Below are 23,461 nucleotides of genomic sequence, written 5' to 3'. Positions count from 1 at the left end.
TTATGGAAGTGGGGCGACATCGAATGTTAACTTTTCATATTTTTGTTTGTGAAGTTGCAAAATGACACCGTCCATCTGTAAAACCGTAAAATGCTGCAATTTCCATACATTTTAAGGGTAAACCATTTAAGCTGGCAGTTTGTATTTCCTATATTTTACGCTCTTCAGCAAATGTTGCCCAGGCTTGGCTCCACAGGCTGACTGACTCCCAAAGCAGTTGATGTATACAGCTGGGCACAGGCAGTCTGTGCCAGATTCATGGGTTGCCTTTGTAGTGGTTAATAAAAAAAAAAAATGGGAGAAGAGAGAGACCGTGAAAAAGGGAAAGAATGAAAGAAATGCAGATCGGACTTTGTATTACGGAAAAGCTATCGGACTTCGTTATTCGAAAAAGCTATTGTTGGGGTGGTCCTTGTGGCGTTTTTGAGCAAAAGTTAAACCAATTTTCACTACAAAAGATATTGAAAAGAAACAGAGAATAACAGAATGTAACTGACAGGGGGAAGTGGCGTAGACGAGAGATCATCCTTTACCAGATTAACTTATCTTCTTTCGGGCGGCGTCCACGTCTTCAAAAATCTCCTTCATTTCAGCGTGAAAAAATCTGCTCCGAAATCTTGCAATAGTCCAGGGGCCACTAATTTATACCAATTAAAATCATCTTGATACTGTATGCAATTTAATTCACTTTGCTACTTCCATCCAACGAATTTCTTAATAACTTCCACAATATCTACACATTACAATCAGATCAAGATTAGCCATTAAGTTTTTACGTCAGCATCCGATCACGCCTGCCTTAAGCTACGGCTATCAAGAGACAATTGAAAACGGAATAAAAAAACAAAAAAAGTTAACAATTTTGGTAGTTTCTCTGTCGTCGAGCGCTCATACCGCTGCGACGAGATATTTTTTTATCTGAGGGAACGAATGTAGCGCGGCGAAATTCAAAGCCCCGCTACACCTTCCTACATTTCCTACAAGTTGCTTCGCGTCTCCAGCTCAGTACTGTGTGGCCAAATCACTGGCACTTGCACCATCACATAGGATTAGGTATCCCTGTCCACAACAGTACGTCATATGACTACATCCTTGGTGAGAAAGATGTGCATCTCAACAACCGTATCATAATCACCCAATTCCCCCCCCCCCCCCCCCCCATTCATTAGGAGTTCCACCTGCTTTGATCTGTTGGTTTCAATGAAGAAGGAACCACTTGGTGACGTTTTAATGGATTTTAAGGTACCACTTAATGTTTCTAAACATTTATGGATATAGAAAGGGGCACTTTCTTAAATGACCCCGTCTTCCTGTTGATCATTAGAAAAAGATACTGATGTATGACTTCTTGAGCCCTGTTACTACAGACAACCAGAGAATCGGAAGAACTAGCCTTCCACAGTCTCTTGGAAGAATGACTGCGAGTACTCCCAATGGTGCACCCATTGTGTTGGGAAGGTTTTTAAGTTGTGGATTCATCATGGTATTCCCACGAGCATCTACGGATATGAAGATCCACCCAGACAGAGCCCAGCTTGGCAGGGTACGCCTTACAAAACAGAGGTGAGGCACATCCCCAGAGTTTGCCCAGGAATGAATGTTCCTCCTCAACAGCAATGCATCTCATTAGTGTGCAGCACACCTTGAAACTGAGGTTCATTTTTACATATATTAAAGACAATTATACCATCATCGCGATCTGGGAGGTGAAGTCGAGATCCTCAATCGCTGTGACGCATAATGTTCCACTGCCGCACTGCGTGGCAGTCGCTGAAGTACGCACACAGCTCACGATTACGGAGGACTGGCAGGGTTTGCCAGTCCCCAGGTAATGCAACTCTGGTTTGCTAAACCCATACCCAGCAAATGAACACTGAGCTCCCTGAAGTGCTCACCATTTAGCACGGCCAGGGGAGCACAAGTGGCTTATCGAATTCCATGGATATGGCACCCATTAATCCATGGTTTTCTCAGTGCAATTGATTATTGTTGTACTTACGGGCATTCAGGCAAGTTTTTATTTCCATTTTTGCACAACATTTAGAGAACTGACCAAATAATCTTTTTTCTTCCGGTTCTACCAGTTATGCTGTTACGCGTGCTCACAGCATTTGTAAAGTGTAACGTGGGAGGAACACAAAAAATGAAAAGAGGTAAGATGATCATTCACCATTTAGTTGAGGATTTAGCGGTATACTGCTGCACAAAGCAGATTTAGCATTTGTAACTATGTGTCTGGCTACTGCTCTTTGGCCCCCAATCTATGGAGATTTGTTAGCTTTAGAGTTTTACCTTTAATGTTTTATATTTTCGCATAGAATCCAGAACTGACCACCACTTATGACGCCAGGGCTGTCAACAAGAACTAACACTTCACACGGAAGAAAGTTCTAGCAAATTCCAATGTTCCGTGAATAACAAAGTCTCAAAAACCTCCTTAAACCATAAATTTCAAATGATAAATAACTGCATAAGGTGGGAATCAAACTATGGCCTGTTTGACAGCCAGTGACTGCAACTGCTGCACCACCGCAGACGACAAATAGCACACGGCAAAATATTTTAATTTTAATCACAGCACTAACTGTTGTGGCAAGAAACAACAATAATTTTTTTTGAACACTTACAGTATTTTGTCAATATCAAAGACCCATTTGTCTAGTGAGCGATCAACCTTTGCCTTCCCAAAATTCCTATCATGGATCATCATCATCAGTTGTAGCAAGTGTTCTAAACATTGAGATGAACCAGTTCAAGGTTGTTTCAAATAAAGATTTTTAAGGTTACACGAAAGCTCCTTCAGCAGTGTAAGTCTCTTCAACAAAACGTCCTTTGGACAGACAGAATCAAATACTTTTGGTAATTAAACTGCTGACTTATGATACTAGGGAACTAGTTTCACTGTAAATAATTTCAAATAAAACGAAACTGTGTATGACATAAATAAAGGAACAAAAGTCTGAATTAGCGTTTCCAATGTTTAACAGCATCCCTTTTTTAATGATTATTTTCACAACTAATATTTGTGGCTGAATATTTGTAAGATGTAAGACAGCCACATACAACTTTTCTTATAAAGCTGAGCATTTGAAGTACAATTTATTTCACGGATTATTCTGACTAAAACTTCAGTTCCAGAGTCCACAAAATATAATAATTTTTTTCACAGTACTTACCAGCAATATTGGTTATTTGAAGTGCCAAGGGCAAAACATTTAGGTCACACATGAGCCTTAGGATGAAAGCAGCATCCTGCATTGTGAGAGATATAAGGCGTACCAGTGACTCCGATGAATTATACTGATTACGCACTTCATTAGCAGTCAAGTCCCAACGTTTACTTTCATCAACATTTAGAACCTGTATTTCAATCGTGTTATTGGTAACACATCATAAAATGCAAAAAATAAAATATAGTATAACAACTGCTTTAATTGTAAATTACAATTCTTCCAAAACTCCTAATCATAGGCAAAATATGGTGTGTTACTTATAAATCAAGCCAAATATTACAAATACAAATACAACTGTTTCACATGCACATAAAATAGCACATAGGCAATAACTAAATTCATAAAAATATGTAAATTGTGACCATGCATACCAAGTTGCCTGTCAATAAATTTCAAAAAGACATGTACACTCTGCTACCTGTCTATGGAATTGGTGCACACATGAAAATTGATCTCCAATGACAAAGGCCAGCTACTTGGGAACCAAATAACAAAGTAAATAGCACAAATCTGGTAAGGAAAGTTATGACAGAATGTAAATAATTTAGGGTAAAGGAGAACACTCGCCGAGTACTTGACATGTTGGGTCACTGACAGGCACACAAAAAGAATGTAAACTTTGCTGGGTTTCGCCCAAATTCAAATCCTTTGATGAGCTACCGTGTGCACGTCCCCCCCCCCCCCCCCCATAAGTTTTCATTCTGTTTTGTGTGCCTGTCAATGACTCCATTCTTTTTACTGTTTTATCCTTTGGTTTTAGAATGGAATGCCTGCTACGGAATGCCTGCTACCAAGTAACTGTTTCCTCATGTATCTCTGATAGCAAGCCCAAGACATTTCTTGATGATAAGCAACATCATTTTGACTAATTTTATTTCACTTTTCAGGTTTCAATCATGAGAATCAGACTGACAGTTTATACGGTGCTTTCTAAAGTTATCATGGCCTGAGATGTGGTTCACATTCATAATCATCCTCTTTGCCATCTACACTCGTAACAAATGTTATTTACTAAATTATCAGAGACTGCTAATTCCTTCCTCTCTTCTAATTGTACAAAGGTTTTCTTCGAATCTCTCACTATTTCTCACGTTGGTCACATCAAATTATGTTCATGTTAAACACATTAAGGGGACATTGTACGTGAAATTTGACATTTTCTGTTTTCTACTCCATAATGAACTTTGGACTTTCCTGAACATTTTGGCATATAATACATTAAAATCAGACAAATGTGAGATCTTCAAATAGTATTTTGAATGTTGATGTGTGACTGTCAAATTTTGCAGCCACACCTATACTGCCACAGTTGAGCAGTCATATCTTGGCAATCTTGGAACTACACAGTCTAGAAGGCTGTGAATTGCTTTGTTTTGTGTCTACTGCTACGTCTCAAAAGTTGGCATTATGAATAAACAAATCAGCCCTTTGTTTCCGATATAGTTTTCGTTGAAAGCTATTTTTGTAGTAAGCTAACTTCTATTGCCTTTTATACATAAATAAAATGACTAAGCGTTCTGGTTCTGGAGAAGTTAAAGGTAAGATCTGGACAGAACACAGCTAAAGGACTGCAGGAACTGGATGAGCAGAGTTAGCTGCTCAACAAATGACAAAAGACGCAAGAAAGAAAAGGAGGAGGCAAGCACTGGGCTGTTGTGACACTGAAGAAGACACAGACTATGGGCCAGGGCAATTCTAGTTCATAAAAGTTGCAGAAATATAAGTCTGTATAAGAATTTGTAATAAAAAAGTTTGAAACCTCAATAATTCTGAACTACATTTTTTGCAATAAATGACTCGATTTCTAAAAAAGTACTGATGGTTGAGACATGAAATTTTCACAGCATGACAAGTGTGAGATTCAACACATATGGAACTAGAATAATTAAAATATCCTGAGTTGTTTAGTTTTTATGTACATTTATTTACAAAATTCTGTCAAAAAATTGAGTGTTTGAATAAAAAATAAAAGATAACATGCCCCACAATGCAATTTTAGTAATAATTCCAGCTCAGTGTCTCCAGAAAGGCACATTCAAAATTATGGAAAATTGTAAATTGGTGTCTTAAAAAGTTTCCAAGACAATGGGTCACAAAATTCGATAATTTAACATTGGCGGCATAGGACATACATGTCCCCTTAAGAAGCCGTATCATCAACTGACAGGTGCCACTCGTTTCAAGTTAAGCATTCTCTTATATAACCTTGAACCACACAGGAATCGGATTTATTATAACAGATTCTCTCAGTAAAAGTATATGAATTTTGCTATGTTTTATCCTGCGACTGCCACCAAAATAAGGCTTCGTACAAGCAAACCCTTTGGTCACTGTGATTAAATGCAAGCAGAACCAACCCCTATCAAATCAGTTTAAAAAACTGTTGTTCTTCCAACACAATAGCATCTCCTCCCCCCCCCCCCTCCACCCCCACCCACCCCCCACCTCACCATGATGGATTAGGCCTGCCAGTGGCAGGGTGGCTCAGAACCCCAGTGATCCAAATGAAAGACAGAGAAGAATTGCTTGCTGCCTTGAAATAGGTGAGGGAAAGTGAGCTAGCTTATAATGTGGGATGCCCAATGGCAATGAAGGCAGAGATGGAGAGCATCAATATGGCAGAGCTGGCAAAAGAGATCCTGCAAAATCCATTTCGCTTCTGTAGGAAGAGACAAAGTGGTTAATATCTGTTCATCAGATGTATAGCTGAAAATTTTCTCTGATCACATAAAGCAATGTATTTTGTAAAAGTTTCTAGCCCATGGAGCAATCACCCTCCCATTTTCTGGAAATGAGAAGTACGCATTCAAATTCTGAGGACTTACAACATTGTCCAAAGGACGAATAAGGGGATTCTGAAATCAGCCTTAAACCTCAACGAGATAACATAAAATGTGAAAACAAACACCACTCACAGCTTTGGCCTTAATCCAGTTCTGACTGACAGGCTGCTGCCTACAAAGCAGTACAAGGAGCGATCTACGGTCATGGGCCTTGTCACTAAACCCTCCAGCTGTTATTGCTGGTAGATGAATCATGATGATGCCATTGTTTGTTTATTCAAGCAGCTCCTCATTTGCCTCACAAGGGCTGAAGGGCTGAATGAGTCTCAGTCTCCCACACAGTTTTAATCCAGCAAAAAGTTTCATATCAGTGCACACACAGCTGCGGTGTAAAAAATTCATTCTGGGAACATCCCCCCCCTCAACTGTGGCTAAGCCCTGTTTTCACAATATTCTTTCTTGCAGGAGTGCTAGCCCCGCAAATTCTGCAGAGAACTTCTGTGAAGTCTGGAAGGTGGGAGGTGAGGTACTGGCAGAAGTAAAGCTGTGAGGATGGGTCAAGAGTCATGCTTGGGAAGCTCAGTTGGTAGAGCACTTGCCTTTGAAAGACGTATACAAATAATTGTGTTTCACTGTTCCTAATACAGGCTTCTAGAGGTTGTAAAGGGAACATAACAGATGAAGTTGTGATAAGGAACCTATGCCCATAGCATGGACACTGTTTTGAGTAACTTGCCAATTTCTCTTCTACATGACAAAGGATGTCCTATCCTCCAAGTCAACAGTACGGCATGTCTGCGGAGCACCGCCGCCAACCCTTCCACTTGTGAGCATATGAGAGTCTCGCAGCTGTTGTTGTTGTCAAATGAAAATGGTATGTGATGTCATAACTACAACAGATATAGATGATGGCACCCTCTTCTCAATTTAACTATTTACCATGAAGCAGGAGATTTGAAAGTGATCTAATCTTCAAACTTATTTTATATACAAACGGCGCATTTCAAGACATAGGTTCCTTATGAAAACTACATCCAGTAAGTCCTCTCTACAACCCCTAGAAGTCTGTAACAGGATTAGTGAAACATCCTGTCTTCACTCTTACAGTGCCCTTACTGCATTTATATGAACTTAAAGTTAAGGATTTTTGTGTAAGTGGATAAGTTTCCAGTTAACAGTGTTATAGTTCTGACAGACTTTGGCACTGACTACACTAAGTTATTTCTCATGTGTGCAATAGCACATAGATTGATGGAAACACCAATGCTGCCATACCTCTATTTTATACTCTAAGTAGTTATGACTATAAAACACAAAAATGTTCACGGGTCAGCACAGTTACATGCCACCTACACATTTATGTAACAATGATACACATGAATCTAATCGGTAAAATAAACCTGAAGAAATATTCAAATGCAAAAACTTACCTGCTTGCACAGTGTTCCAAGATCATAGCTACGAGCTCTAATCAGTTCCTTTGCTGACAGTTTTACATCACATATAAGTCGGCCACTCGTTACTTGCCGCTCAAGCCCTACTTGTTTGCCCTGTACGTGAGTTAAATCATATTAATAGTCAGCATTAACACTTGGCAAGAACTAAAGTAATTTAACATCAGAGAATGGAACAAAACAGACAACCCAGTTCAAAAAACACAATTATGGTAAACTGCTTGCGTTGTGCCAGGCACGATGACGTATAGCAAGTTTTACTAACAGGAATGTTAACCTTCGGATTAGCAGCTTTGTCCAGTAAAGGACATGGACATAGACCACTTGTACCCTTTTGAAGTTACAGGAAAGGAGACTCAAACCATAAGCTAATTATGTCATTAAAGAAGATGAAAATATATAAAGCCTGGGCACTTAAAGATTGGAAAGAAAATTCCATGCCCTCAGACAGTTTTTAAATCTGTTAACTGGCTCTCAAACAGAGAGCTCTTAGTTACTCATGCTGCATGTTGTCTTTAATACACAAAACTGTCTTAATCATGTCAACAACTTTGACAAGCATACAATGCCAAATAGAAAAGCCTTACATGCTATTGTAGCTTCAAGTTGAACAAATATATTTCACGGACGACGCAATACATGAAAGTCATAGATCAAGTAAACAGAGTAAGACGTGTGTCACTTTAACAGTCAAATCATAACTGAGTCCAAGTCCAGCGGCCGCTGGCTAGCAGGCCGCTTAGGTGGCGCTGCTGCTGCATGGCTGGCAGACAGTGCCGCATGTAGAGGACACGCGTAACTGCGCGGCGGCACTTTCAAAGATCGGCGAGTCACAACACATGCATAAATACCATCCATAGTTAACTTTGTTAAGAATGGAGTATATTTTCCTTTACAACACAAAAAGTTCTAGAACGAACAAGTCAGAATTATCGTCAATAGTTTGTTTCCAAAGGATTCGTTTATCCATTGCTTTAGTTTCTCCAAAATGTGTGAGTTTAGCTTCTCTAACTTTGGGAGGAACATCGCTGAAATTCTCCGCACTGCCATTGGGGTTCTCTAGAGAACTGTGTACCTGAACACAGTTGAACATGTATGAACATGTTTACGACGTATAGTGTGTAAAGTCTCATGTGCCATACCACCCAAAAAAAGAAATGTTTCATGGATAGCTGACCATCCTGGAACATTTACATATGACGGAATTGTTTTATACTGTCAAGTTTGCAAGAAAAACATTTCATGCAAAAAATGTTTCAAATAGACCAGTATATCCAGACAAGTCTTCATATCACAGGAATGCAGAAGAAAGGATCACAGCTTCTGACAACAGCAAGTTGCAGTAGCAGGAATTTGCCCAAAGGTAACCAAAAAAGTCAGTTTAGCATGGATCTATGTCAAGCATTCATTGCAAGCAATATTCCTCTTTACACACTTAACAGTCCCTATCATCAAAGGCTTCCTGTGCAAATATTGCTTACATCAAAATATACCAGACAAATCAACAATGTGTAAAAATTACAAACCGACAATTTACGTAAATGTTCTGGAAGAAATATGCAATGAACTCAAGGACAGTGTTATCTGTACTTCAGTTGACGAAACTACACTCTAGTGGCCGCTACACTGCAAATTTAATTGGTTGGTTGGTTGGTTTGGGGAAGGAGACCAGACAGTGTGGTCATCGGTCTCATCGGATTAGGGAAGGATGGGGAAGGAAGTCGGCCGTGCCCTTTCAGAGGAACCATCCCGGCATTGCCTGGAGTGATTTAGGGAAATCACGGAAAACCTAAATCAGGATGGCCGGACGCGGGATTGAACCGTCGTCCTCCCGAATGCGATGCAAATTTAATTGTTGGTGCTTTAAAAGAAGAGCCTTCTTCTTCCTATTTGACGGCTTGCAAAGAACCTAAAAAAGTAAATCATTCTATGATCGCCAGATTTGTGAATGAGGGTATTAGAAAAATATTTCCAGAATGTTCTGCAGATGAAAGGATGTTTGCGTTTATTTCAGATGCTGCATCCTATATGATCAAAGCAGGCAAAGCCCTCTGAGTATTTTATCCCAATTTGATTTGTGTGACATGCTTTGCTCATGGAGTACATCACCCTGCTGAAGAAGCACGTTCCACATTTGTGAATCATTTGACCACATGCACATGATTTCATCCACAAAGAAAGATTTCAGAAAAACAGCGTAACTTTATATCAGAAGCTTGCTTATATACATTTGTTTATAGGCCTAATTCTCGTAACGTTTTTGGAGAATCAACGTTAAAGTATCTCGTTTAATTGTCCTTTTTTCATTCCATCGAGTGAAATATAAAATAAATAGCATATACCTTCATTGTTTTAATACAGATCTCAGAAAAACAGCGGAATTTTAAATCAGAAACTTGCTTATATACATTTGTGAATAGGCTTAATTCTTGTAACGTCTTTTTTGATTTTCGGTAATTTAATTGATTTATTGTAGCTAAAATATTATTTTAGCCATGAGTGAGAAGTGCCTGACTTGCCGTAGAATTGTTAGTTCCGGGGTTTGGTGTGATGGATGCAGTAGTTTTTTTCATTGGGGGGGACTGCAGTGGCGTGGGTGTCGGGAAAGTGGATCAAGCTCATCAGTGGTTATGTAGGATTTGCAGCAGAGATAGGAAGATAGTGGAACAGGAGGGGAAAATTGCTGCCCTTCAGGCTGAGCTAGATCAGGCTAGGGAAGATCTGGACAGGTTAAGGAGGGAGAAGGGCAAAGAGAGGTGGGAAGTGGCAACAGGTAGCAGAAGGAACAGGCCTAGAACTAAGTCTGACAGTTTTGTGGTGAATGTCAAAAATAAGTTTGACCTGTTGCTTCAGTTAGAAACTGATGAGCCTCAAGCAGAGGTAGGTGTAGAAAAGACTCAACAAACTTTCAATAGGAAATTGAAAAAGAATGTAGGAAAGCCATTGAAAAGGAAGAAAGTTTTGTTGTTAGGCAGTTCTCATGCCAGAGGTGTAGGCCAACTTCTGCAGGAGGAATTAGGACCAGAATACCAGGTCACAAATTTTTTCAAACCAAGTGCTAGTCTGGATCAGGTGACAGAGGATTTAGGTTCACTCTGTAGAGGTTTTACCAGGGAAGACACCGTGGTTATTGTGGGAGAGCCAGGGAACAGCATCGACAGAGATCCTGGGTACAGTATAGAGTGTGACCTGGTAAAGATTGCGTCGGCATCGAGACACACCAATGTTGAGTTTGTATCTGTCCTGAGACGCCATGACCGGCCTCATTTGAACTCTTCTGTTGGGAGAGTTAATTTGGAGTTTGAACGGCTGCTTGGATCGGGTGCGGGGGCTCATATTGGTGTGGTTCCTGTTGATTCTCTCAGTGGGTGGGACTATACCAGGCACGGCCTACATCTCAACAGGAAAGGGAAGGGGAAACTGGCTGGGGTAATAGCAGGAAATTTAAGGGGGGGAGGCACTGCCATGAATGGTAAAATACCAGTGGTTACAGGTGTTGGAGCAGCACCTTTTTTAGGATAGGTAAGACAGAAAGATGTCAAGTTCTACGAGAGGTCATGATTGAAACAAATCTTCAGTTTAGGAAAGAAATTAAACAGCACAATTCTAGCACATTGGATCACCAATCACAGCTGTCAATTATAAATTTTCACCAATCACCAGAAATTTTATCTCCACCAAGTTGTATCTCAGTCCTAGGTAATTGCATTGATGAATTAAAGTCACCCAACCCAGTTGATATAATCTGCCTCTCTGAACACCATGTGACCACTGGTATAGCAACTAGGCCTAAGCACAATGAGAAACTCAGACAGGAGAGTACTGCAAATGTTAGAATAAGGAAAGGTTCTCATAAAAGTATAATTAAAAATAATGTAAGTATATTTCATCAAAATATTGGAAGTTTAAAGAATAAAATAGATGAGCTTCTGGTTTGTTTAGAAGATTTAGAAGCTGAGGATGAAATAGATATACTATGCCTGTCTGAGCATCACTTTGTTACTGATATGGATAAGGTAAATGTAAGTGGATATAAGCTCTCTGCACATGTAATGAGAGAAAATATGGAGAAAGGAGGAGTTGCCATATATGTCAAAAGTTATCATTGTGCAAAAAGTATAGAAACAAAAAAGTTTTGTGTAGAGAAACATATAGAAGCATGTGCCTGTGAGGTTAAATTAAATAAAGGCACATTTATAATTGTAACTGTATATAGGTCCCCATCAGGAAATTTTCATCTATTTCTGAAAAATTTGGACTCCTTGTTGTGCTATCTGTCAGACAGGGGGAAGCAAATTATTATTTGTGGGGACTTCAATGTAGATTCTGTGAAAGAGGGTAATAGGAAAAATGACCTTGAAGTATTACTCGGTTCTTTCAATTTGACACCCGTTATTGATTTTCCTACTCGGGTGATAGAGGATAGCAGCTCACTGATAGATAATTTCTTTATAGACCAAGATAAGTTTAACCAGATAAATGCTCAGCCTGTTGAGAATGGTCTTTCTGATCATGGTGCACAGCTAGTTACAATATATGACATAGCTCCATTCAGCAATACTAAACAGTCCTCCAAAGTAGTACGTTCAGTCAACGATTCAACAATTGCAAATTTCAGGGAAAGCCAACAGCAGTTAGACTGGGATGAGGTGTACCGTGAACCTGATGCCAATTTAAAATATAATTTATTTCATGACATTTTGGTAAATGCATTTGAAAACTGCTTCCCCAAGAAAATAGTTAAATATACTCGTAAGAAACCTTGTAACAAACCATGGCTTACTAAGGGTATAAAAATATCTTGTAACCGGGAAAGGGAAATGTATCTGACAGCAAGAAAGAGTAGTGACCCAGAAACTATCAAACATTATAAAAACTACTGTGTTATATTAAGAAAAGTTATTAAAAAATCCAGAAGTATGTGTATCATGTCTGAAATCAGCAACTCTGATAATAAAATTAAAACAATTTGGAATATTATTAAAAGAGAAACAGGTCAACCAAGAGCACAGGAAGACAGTATTACCATCAAATTGAATGAAAACTTTACGAACAAAAAGTCAGAAAATAATAATCATTTTCTAAATGTTGTGGATATAGTAGGATCCAGGTGTTCATTAGAAGATGCTAGGCTGTTAATGGAAGAGGCCATACCTATGCAATTTGATACAATTGAAATCTCACCCACTTCTCCCTCTGAAATTAGGAAAATAATAAACTTGCTTAAAAGCAAAAACTCACATGGAATTGATGGCATTTCCAGCAAAATACTAAAAGCTTGTTCTCAACAGATAAGTAAGATTCTCAGCCACCTGTGTAATAGCTCTCTGGAACAGGGCATTTTCCCTGATAGACTGAAATATGCTATTGTTATACCTTTGCATAAAAAAGGGGATAGATCTGATGTCAACAATTACCATCCAATCTCCCTTCTAACAGCTTTATCCAAAATTTTTGAGAAAGTAATGTATTCAAGAGTAGCTTCACATATCTGTAACAATGAAGTACTAACAAAATGTCAGCTTGGTTTCCAGAAAGGTTTTTCAACAGAAAATGCCATATATGCTTTCACCAATCAAATTTTGAATGATCTGAATAACCGAACACCACCCATTGGGATTTTTTGTGATCTCTCAAAGGCTTTTGATTGTGTAAATCATGAAATTCTGCTAGACAAGCTCAAGTATTGTGGCATGAGTGGGACAGTGCACAAATGGTTTAATTCGTACCTAACTGGAAGAGTGCAGAAAGTTGAAATAAGTAGTTCTCATAATATGCAAAGATCAGCACATTCCTCAAACTGGGGAACTATCAAGAATGGGGTTCCACAAGGGTCAGTCTTGGGTCCTTTGTTGTTCTTAATATATATTAATGACTTGCCATTCTATATTCATGAAGAGGCAAAGTTAGTTCTCTTTGCTGATGATACAAGTATAGTAATCACACCTGACAAACAAGACTTAACTGATGAAATTGTCAATACTGTCTTTCAGAAAATTACTAAGTGGTTCCTTGTAAACGGACTCTCACTGAATTTTGATAAGACACAATACATACAGTTCCGTACAGTGAATGGTATGACGCCATTAATAAATATAGACCTTAATCAGAAGCATAAAGCTAAGGTAGAATATTCCAAATTTTTAGATGTGTCCATTGATGAGAGATTAAATTGGAAGAAACACATTGATGATCTGCTGAAATGTTTGAGTTCAGCTACTTATGCAATAAGGGTCATTGCAAATTTTGGTGATAAACATCTTAGTAAATTAGCTTACTACGCCTATTTTCACTCGTTGCTTTCATATGGCATCATATTTTGGGGTAATTCATCACTGAGGAATAAAGTATTTATTGCACAAAAGCGTGTAATCAGAATAATAGATGGAGTCCACCCAAGATCATCCTGCAGACATTTATTTAAGGATCTAGGGATATTCACAGTAGCTTCTCAGTATATATAGTCTCTTATGAAATTTGTTGTTAACAACCAAACCCAATTCAAAAGTAATAGCAGTGTGCATAACTACAATACTAGGAGAAAGGATGATCTTCACTATTCATGAATATTTTAGGGTTTTTATGACGCATATAATCCAGTCTCTAGTAATTATCTTACTAACAGATCTATTAATAATCATGGAACAAGAGCTAGATTTACTTCTGTATACCAAGAAAAATTAAACAGAAGACTGAAACAGTATTTTCTACCCGGGAATCATAAATCTGTAATAAATTGCCCAAGGAATGAAACATATAACTAAAATCGACATGTTTACTTCTTAAATACTACATGCTATACACCAAAATATTATTTAAATGATGCAAAGCAGGGGATTGATTAAAAAAGTTGGGATTGGTAAAAATTACAAAATAAAAAATCTCTATCATTTCAGAATACACTTGTAGTATGTATGCCATGTGCATGGACAACTGTAGGTTTTTAGAACTGTGATGTCAGATGCCGGACTTCTCTCACCTTCCTGAGCTCAACATCTTGATTATGGAAGGATTTTGCCATACAAAGATATGGTCCAGATCTCAGCCACAAGGATGAGAATGTAATGTGTGCATAGAGTGCAATGTGTGTAATTACTGATGATGGGAAGTGAATAGATAGAGTAACATTAGTTGTGTAATTAATTAAACCTGTAAATAATTAGAAAGGTCTATGTTTGTTAACTTTTAATTATGTTTAATTGTTGTATTAAACTGAAATGTTTCATACACACATATATATATTTTGTGCCAAAATTCTTCTATGGGCTCTATGCTCAGATTTTGATGTATTAATTGAGTTTACATGTTCTGCCTCCTTTGACAGTCAGAATGCCAAGTCTATAGAATAACCAACAGTAATTTCACAAATGTCTCATAATATTTGAAAACATTGACTTTTCTAATAAAAATATGACTGTTGGAAATTTGCCTAACAGACTTACAGAGAGTATAATTGCTTGCACAGTGTGCACCATTGTTCCCGAAATATTTTAGTTTTTGATGTTCCCTTCACAAAGGCCTGAGGAAATACTACAGGGTGATTATAATTAAATCTTCACTGTCTGAGAGGACTACAGGATACCTCTTTTTAGGATCAGTGTTAATACCCAAAATAAGTACATCCATACTGTTGGAAGTTGACTACTTTCCACCACTGCACTAAACTATGGTTGCTGAAGAATAGCCCAGCAAATGAAGGCTTGTCTCCATGCCATTTATAAAGACAAAAGGGAGAGTGGGGGGGGGGGGGGGGGAGGAGGAGCACATGTGGCTTTATTGAAAACCCCATGGGTGCAGCAATCATTACTGCCTCTACTTCTGAAGGCCAGCTATCAATAAGCAATATGACTGACCAAGCACATGTGACTGAGCCAGTAGTTTCAGCCTTTCATTACCTTTAAAAAGTGTTGGCACTATATAAGTTTTAGTGGTGTTTGGAGACAAAACACATATTATGAGTTTTGTCATATTTCAATGAACAAGGTTCCAGAAGGGAATTTAGTTTATGCAAAAGATACTCAGACCTGGACAAGACTAATACAAAAACAATAATTGTATTTCAAGTGAAATCGCCTTGAATGGGTGCAAAATGTCTTTCTGTTTTTTGTGCTGTCTCCCCTAGATAGTAATTCTCATCATGTACAGGGTGGTTATAATTAAAATTTCACTAACCGAGAGTGATCCCATGAAAAACAAATGATCATAGGACACAAACTTGGTGCAAACATTTTTAAGGACATACAAAAGAGAAATAATGAATAACCCATTGAAAGAAACACATTTTAATTTCCACATGAGAGGATAATATTTGCAAATTGTGTATCACGTTTATGTTCTAGTTTATGAATGCTGCTCAATGAGAAGACAATCTGCATCCATGACAGCCTGAAACCGCAGTAAAGATGCCATTTCACAACTGTTTGTAGCACTTTTCAAAAAGTGGACTATGTAATGTTCAGCTGTCACCACACAGTTCACGCACTGCTTAAAAATTGCACATTGCGTCTAGCATTCTCAGCCATGGCAACAGCAACTTCTTCAAAAATTTGTGGCACCATTGTTTGTCCACCTCTCCCAGGAGCAATTTCCAAGACATTAGTTAATTCAAACTTCTAAATCATATTCTTCAATGATGTGAGAAGGAGGACCTCCCCGTGTTCCTTCAATCTGACAGTGCTTGTGAAGAGCAGCAGCACTAGTGCTGTTGTTTTGATAAAACATCATTACAAGTGCAGCCATACTCATGTTGTCCAGACCCATGTTGATGTTCTGCAACTGTAATGCATGCTGAGGCTTGTGTTTCAATCCTCCCTCACTGTACCAGTACTGGCACTTAACGGCAAGTTGTGACATATATTTCTAACCACACAGATCCTGTAGTGCACAGTCTGAACATCATTCATATAAAGTTGAATACCCATATGGTAAATAGTTTTCTGTCTACACTGGCTCAAATAGCAAAAGTTTAACTATAACAACCCTATACTACACACAGATATGGACCACTCAGCACCAAATGGTGAACAAATTTACACTGAAATGCGAAGACCTAATGTGGGAACACTTTTTTTGCAAGATACCGTAGGACCCTAATCCATCTAAAGTTAAATTTTAATTATCCAAAACTGCCTGCCCCCTCCCATTTTACTGAAGGCAATGACTATAATTACATATCTTAGACAAGTTTACACCAAGCATTTAACTAGGGGACACTGCTCCTATGTCAAGTTTTATTCTTACATAGAAGTGATGACTTTACCAAGTCACTATTCCTCTAATCTGGTAGCCCTCTCATCTAGCCACGTTAGAAATTTCGCGTACAGTTTAATGTTGAATCCACGCCAAATTTTATTACACACAGCAGTGCCAAAAGTGCACAATACGTTAAATGGCAGAAAAATCCTAGCACAAATTGGGAATTTGAAACTCATACCTCTTGATCTGTACTCTGCCATATAACTGTACAGCCAACAATCCATATATACTGTCAATAAAATTAACAGAGGCAATCAAACTTCTTACGTTTTGGGAACCCAGACAAAAAACATGTAATGGCACTTCGTACCAAAAAAATAATCACCTTAAAATAAAAAAATAATCTACCTTAATAGATAGGAGATTTGCACGTCGCAGTCGTCCAAGCTTTGACCAGTGTGGAACTTTGTGCACCTGCAGGCGATGCACCAATAACTCCAGTGCAAATCCATGTAAATCATGCCCAACAATTAAATCGGGATCAATCTTCGAAACCTTCGCCACCAAGTAACAAAGCAAAGCCCGCTCTGAGTCAACGTGTTCCACTCTTGTGGCTCGGAATCGAGACAGGGACTGTTTCACATCCATAGGGAAAGCACCATCAGAAGGTCTCGTAACAACTGTTGAAAACAAAAAAACTGAAATAATTACATGAACTTAGAAAATCGTGTAGCCTCAACTTCAATGTTAAGGATGAACTGAAGTCTGACTAACAGGTTAAATGCTCAAAATAAGTACGAACTCTGTGAAACATGTCCACATACTACATTTGCAGAAATAAGAAATAGATTCATCACGTTTGTCTGGACAGTAATTATACGGCAGCAAATCATGGACAGCCCAATTACTTATAAAATAAATTAAAGGCATATACACGTAGCTGTTTTACAGGCCAATATCTGACTTTGACAGTGGATGAGAGATGAAACAGTGCACTCTTCACTCAGGTTTGAAACACCAAGCTTTGTTCTGAATTTTGTCTGTCTTTAAACAAAAGTGTCCAACTTCCTTGTCAGTTTGTACAACATAATTTTGAAATGGGACATAAACATCGATAGCTGTGCTCTGAATTGGGGTTTGTCTCCCCCCCCCCCCCCCCCCTACCGTTCTCCCGTACACCCCTCGCCATCCCCATTGCTATGCGCGTCGCAAACTAAAGCCAGTCAGATGTGTAGCTTCACTTTGGGCAGTCAACTATTAAAGGTGAGAGTTTAGGGTGGCATGAATCAACCAAGCTTAAACATCGTGTGCATGTGTTTGATTAGCCACACTTGAAAAACCTATGAAACATACAAGTTAGAAATCTCTTTGGGGCTTTTTTTCCGAGAGAGAGAGAGAGAGAGACTGGATTCTAATGAACTTGCTTCAGAAGACTGTGGTGTGGTTCTACTTGGTGCAGAATTTCACACCATGAAGAATTAGTGGCAGCAGGCCCTTCCAGAAAACCTGAGGATCAAGTGTAGAAGAGGTTTATTTCATTTTGCACAGTAATTTTGTAAGAAAAAAGCTTATTTCTCCATTACCTTTTCATCTGATCTGTTGTTTATAGGTATTGCCAGTTGTGACTAATTTTTTGAGTGCTTTACAGGGTAGTTGTTCTGCATTTGCAGTTTGGTTGTGTTAAGGTGGTTTGCTGTCTACTGTTGAATTGTTGTATTACAGATATGGACACTGGAATTTAGGCTTTAATTATGAGCAAATGAGTTACAGCAATATTTTTCTTTTATACTTCTGCATTAGGCTGTATGAGACAACCTGATTTTCATATTCAATGTATGATTGTTGCAAGGACAGTGTAGGTTTTTGGCAACTACGAATGTAGCTTCTCACTCTGAAATCTTCTAAAGTATTAGTCTGGTGTCAATGAAACTTTAATAGGTTATAAGCACATGTATTGGTAGTGCAAATCTTCACTTACAGACTTTTTCGGCCGTCTGAAACAGCTTTTATAATTTTTCTAAAGCAACCTTTTCCCAGCCCAGTACAAAGGTATAACAGAAGGCATGGTTTTGCTTTGAAACGCTTTTTCGTGGTAATCTGAAAATTACAATGACTAAGACTGTACAGTGTGATACGGATTACATGAAAAGTAATATTGAAGTGAAAAGTAATATTGAAGAGTCATCGTGTGAACACTGGAACGTGTTAAAGCAGGTCCGTGCTTTCTACGACAAGGCCTCTGCACAAGAATGCCAAATATCTGTGACAAAGTTACAGGCTGGTTAAGTGAGAGTCAATTCAACTTTTCTTGAGATGACACATAAGCTGTGCACTTTGTGGAGAGGGGAGTGATAAGAAATTTTAGAGCTATGAATGTTGTGGTGGGGTCAGGGAGTATCTTCCTCAGTTCTGAAGCTGGTGATACGCCCTGACCACTTGCTATGTTAAGAATGATGAGTGGAAATAACAAGGTTTCTTGACAGTGCATTGCAACAATGTTCACTGTAAGACATCAGGATGGACAGCCTGCATGGGAGGTGGGAACGGCTGGCCCGATTGGTGAGGAGAGCCAGAACAGAGAAAACAGCCACCCCTGCTTGAGAGGAGGCTAGTTGGTGGAGAAAGACAGAACAGCAACAGTAATCAACACTGTTTCAGCAACAAAAATCTTATACCTTCCACGAAAGGGTAATCGTGCGACGGCTTACTGCCACAGCCACAGCATTAGTTTGCAGAGGTAAAAAACTTTACAACTGAAGCCAAGAGTTGTATGGAATCATTCATGACACATAACAAGCTGTGCATCTTGAATTCACAAGTTCATTACAGCATCGCACAGCTGTACATCTAGTTCACGAGTAACACAGCTTTTTTAAACTATGGTTTGACAAACATTTTAAGTTGAACTACTGACAAACCAGTACACCAACAGCCTTCCCTGATAAGCCATATTGTAGCACTTAGATCCTGTAAATACATACTGGCAAACCAGTACAGCAACAGCCTTCCCTGATAAGCCATATTGTAACACTTAGATCCTGTGAATACACTATAACTTGGTTTATATGAAACTCAAAAGATATGAGAATAAAGATGACTTTAATTAATATGATTAAATAGAATCAAGGCTCAAAGTAATTCACAGAAACTCGTAGCACGACATCAGGATGTGTTTCATTCTAAGAGCTGCAAGTGCAGCTGAGTCTGCTAAGCACCCCCAGCTCCCCCCACTGCACTATTCTGGGCAGATGTGTGATTGAGATGCCCACATGCCGAAGGCTGCGCATGCGGGAAACTGGGGCAGATGTGCTTGCAACACTACTTCTAAGAGGTGAACATTGCAGCACACTGTTATAAGCAGGATTTTATCATGCGTATTTATTTTCATATTTTTATTTTTCTACCAAAGCAGTAACATTTATTACGTGACTAAATATTAACCAATATGGTAAGCAAAATTATAAAAAGTTTTACATACAGGCATTTAAGATCAAGCTGTGGAAAGCTTTACATACAGGCATTTAACATAAAGTTATGATATTCATTAATTTATACATTTTCAATTTTGGAATATGCAATACATCATCAGTAACTGTGGTTAGTGATAAAGTCAAACGCATGGAATTAGGCAAGCTAAAAATCTGTTAACCCCTATAAACCCAAATGCTGGTGGGACTATCTCAATTTCATAACAGAAAAAAATTTTAACAAATGTATTGAATGAAACATTGAATACACTTTAGCAGATAGTCTGTGCAGTCTAGGATATTGCTCCTGGGGCATCATTTTATAAAAGTCTTGTAAACTCCTGGACTGGACAACTGGTCGTTGAGTGGGGTGTTACACTGTAAATCTATCAGCTCAAGTTGGAAGTAATGAGGTACATCAGCAACTGTAATGAAAGAGCAGACTGACAAATAAACTGAAAACCATTTTCAGATACGTATTGTTCTAGAATCTCTTTGAGAACTTACAATGAATAATTCAAATCTGTATGTTACCTACAAATTGAGTGTATCTCAATATTGAATATCAGAATGTCTTCGTTTTTGATGTGGCATGATCTTTTACATGCACATATTTCTTTATGTTCTATTCATTCTAAATTAATGTATGATGGCACGACTCAAAAGGCTGTTGCCACACGAATCCACCATCATCAGTGTTTTCGTTGATAACTCTTATGATGTTCATGTTAGATTGATCTGCAAGGTGAGAGTAATAAGCTTGAGAAGATGCCCACGATGATATGTTTTATGGAAAATGAAATCAATGTAATAATTGATGACAATAATTCTAACAGCTCAGTAACAAATCGTGAATATGACCAGTGTGATCTGGTTTCCAAGCTTTGAAATAGGCAGCAATGGAGTGCCTCTGGGTCTTTTTGTTTGTCAGCATACAATGGAGATGCAGAACACTGACACACAGTCTGAATAGTGTTCTGATGGGAGTAGGATTTGGTTTTCCTAAGCAGTACAGCTGCACCCTTCCAACACTGGATGGTGTCGTTATCACACTGCTTTCGTATGTTGGGTTGTATATCGTAATGAAGATTTACTAATAGTAGTGCAGATAAGTGAGGCAGGTTCCCTGTAGCATTTCACTGGAATCTAGACTTTGAGATTACAGCTGGGTTAGTGGAATTGCAATGTATGGGGGCTCTGCCACATAGTTTGCTATCTTACGTGACATAACAACACTCACTACAGCTTTCATCATTCAACTTAGGGTGGAATTTTTTTTTGGCAATACAGTACTCCAATTTTAATCAATTTCTGTATTGTGCTGACTATGTTATTCAAACATGCGTCCATTTATTTTTTCAAGTTTATTAGAAGTGTTTTATCAATTATTTATTTATTTGCATTATTATCCGACTTTGCCAGCCAGTGTGGCTGAGTGGTACTAGGCGCTTCAGTCCGGAACTGCGCGACCGCTACAGTCGCAGGTTCGAATCCTGCCTCGGGCATGGATGTGTGTGATGTCCTTAGGTTAGTTAGGTTTAAGTAGTTCTAAGTTCTAGGGGACTGATGAGCACAGATGTTATGTCCCATAGTGCTCAGAGCCATTTATTACCTGACTTTATTTACGTGTGATTGGTGCTTGCCTGTAAAACCTATCGATTAAACAGCAGATGCTGTGACTAGGGCAAGAAGCAAGGTGGCATTCACCCCTCAGGCACAGAGCCAAACAAGTCCTTAGTGGAACATTCACCTACAACATGCTATAGTCGTTTCAGTGAAGATTAAATCTGGAATTAAATTAAATTAAGGCCACAGTAAAAAAATCAGACAATAAGAGTTCACTGCATAATGGCTACACCGCACCACTAAGTGTAGATTGATAGCAGTAGAACTCAAGAAAGCTTCTGAATTGTATTGGTGAAGCCTGAGCAGTACTATGGAGCTCAGGCCTTAATAAATATGGATCACACAATACGTCAGCAATACTGCTTGTAGATGATACGACCGTATTTAACACAGTTTAATCTTAAGCAACACAGAAAGAAAATTTACTGATTTTGCGTTGATTCTCCATATATGTTCTCTCTAAAATACCTGTTTTGAGATCTAGGAATCTACAGCATTGGTAGGAGGAAGTTACTAAAATTCTGATATGTTTGTGTAAAATTTTATTTTTATTTAATTCACACTGTATAAAAACTAATTAAAATTTTTTTTAAAGCCAACATTACCAAAATTTTAATGTTGCCCTTTCACATAATTTTGTTGCAATCCTTGTACATAAGAAAGAAAGCAGACTCTCTCTTTTTTGTTGAATAGGGAATCATGAACAATTAATAACACTCATTCAAACAAATTACTTCAATACTTTACAGAAAAATGAATACCCTCTGACAACCATGCCTCCATCCTTGCTACCCTCCCTGTTTACCTTTCCCTGTTGCTTCATAACCTGGGTTGTGAGTAACTGAATCCACTTTCCCTTCTTCCCTTTTTTCCCCCTCTCTCCTCCCTGATGAAGGAACAAAGTTCCGAAAGCTAGGAATGTAAATTTTCAGTTCTGTTTTATGTGTATCTATCGGCTGTACTGAGCTGAGGTAAGTACTGGCCAGCCCCTCTATCTCTTTGTTAGTATTTGTTTCACAAATTATATATATATATATATATATATATATATATATATATATATATATATATATATATATAAAATCGTAATACCATCATTGTTATTTCTTTAAGAGGAGCTCAACAGCCATTTGCATTATCAGTTTTGTGGAGATTACTCTGGGTGATCTTCACAATAAAACTCAAAAGCACATTAATGGTGGATGTTAATGGAGGACTTGTACGACCGTCACATTTACAACTGGTCACCACTCAGTCACAGGCTTTATTTTTGACACAGGCCATCCTGTAACAGCTATGCACTATCCTGTGAAAGAGCTGCACGCATTTCAGGAAGTGTGTTGCAGACATATTCGATACACAAAAATATCCAGGACGAAGCAGCATGCTGTGGTTTATCGACCATTCCTCTAGCTAACTGTACATCGGCAAAAATGGATGTGTTATTCTAGTGTTTGATTTTAATTCATACCTTTCTTTCACTCAACCAGGGTGAATTTATCTGTGTCTCCATCCATGGATTATGATACTGGGAAGTATATTGGTCATCCTCCAACCAACGATGAGGAAAAGCTGAGAGCTCTAAAAGAGCCTTGGACCCCATCAGGTATCTTCAAGTTTCCAAAACCTTTCTTTTCAACGTCATTGGACTACCAGGCACTCGTGGTTTGTGTATTCAAATGTCAAGCAGGGAGCATTTTGGA

General features: G+C 38.5%; 1 protein-coding gene across 1 annotated transcript in view; it reads right to left on the bottom strand.

Annotated features, from left to right (window-relative positions):
- LOC124595494 (DNA polymerase alpha catalytic subunit) overlaps positions 1-23,461 on the bottom strand; it is a 262,660-nt gene that overhangs the window by 123,453 nt on the left and 115,746 nt on the right. The window contains exons 14-16 of the mRNA XM_047134258.1: positions 17,074-17,345; positions 7,447-7,566; positions 3,177-3,360 (exon numbers count right to left, since the gene is read on the bottom strand). Of these exons, the coding sequence (XP_046990214.1) occupies positions 3,177-3,360; positions 7,447-7,566; positions 17,074-17,345 (576 nt within the window). The remainder of the gene's footprint in view (positions 1-3,176; positions 3,361-7,446; positions 7,567-17,073; positions 17,346-23,461) is intronic.

Source organism: Schistocerca americana, chromosome 2 (assembly GCF_021461395.2).
Source record: "Schistocerca americana isolate TAMUIC-IGC-003095 chromosome 2, iqSchAmer2.1, whole genome shotgun sequence".
Lineage (NCBI taxonomy): Eukaryota > Metazoa > Arthropoda > Insecta > Orthoptera > Acrididae > Schistocerca > Schistocerca americana.
Note: the sequence above shows the minus strand (reverse complement) of the source record. Positions and strands in the feature narration are given on the sequence as shown.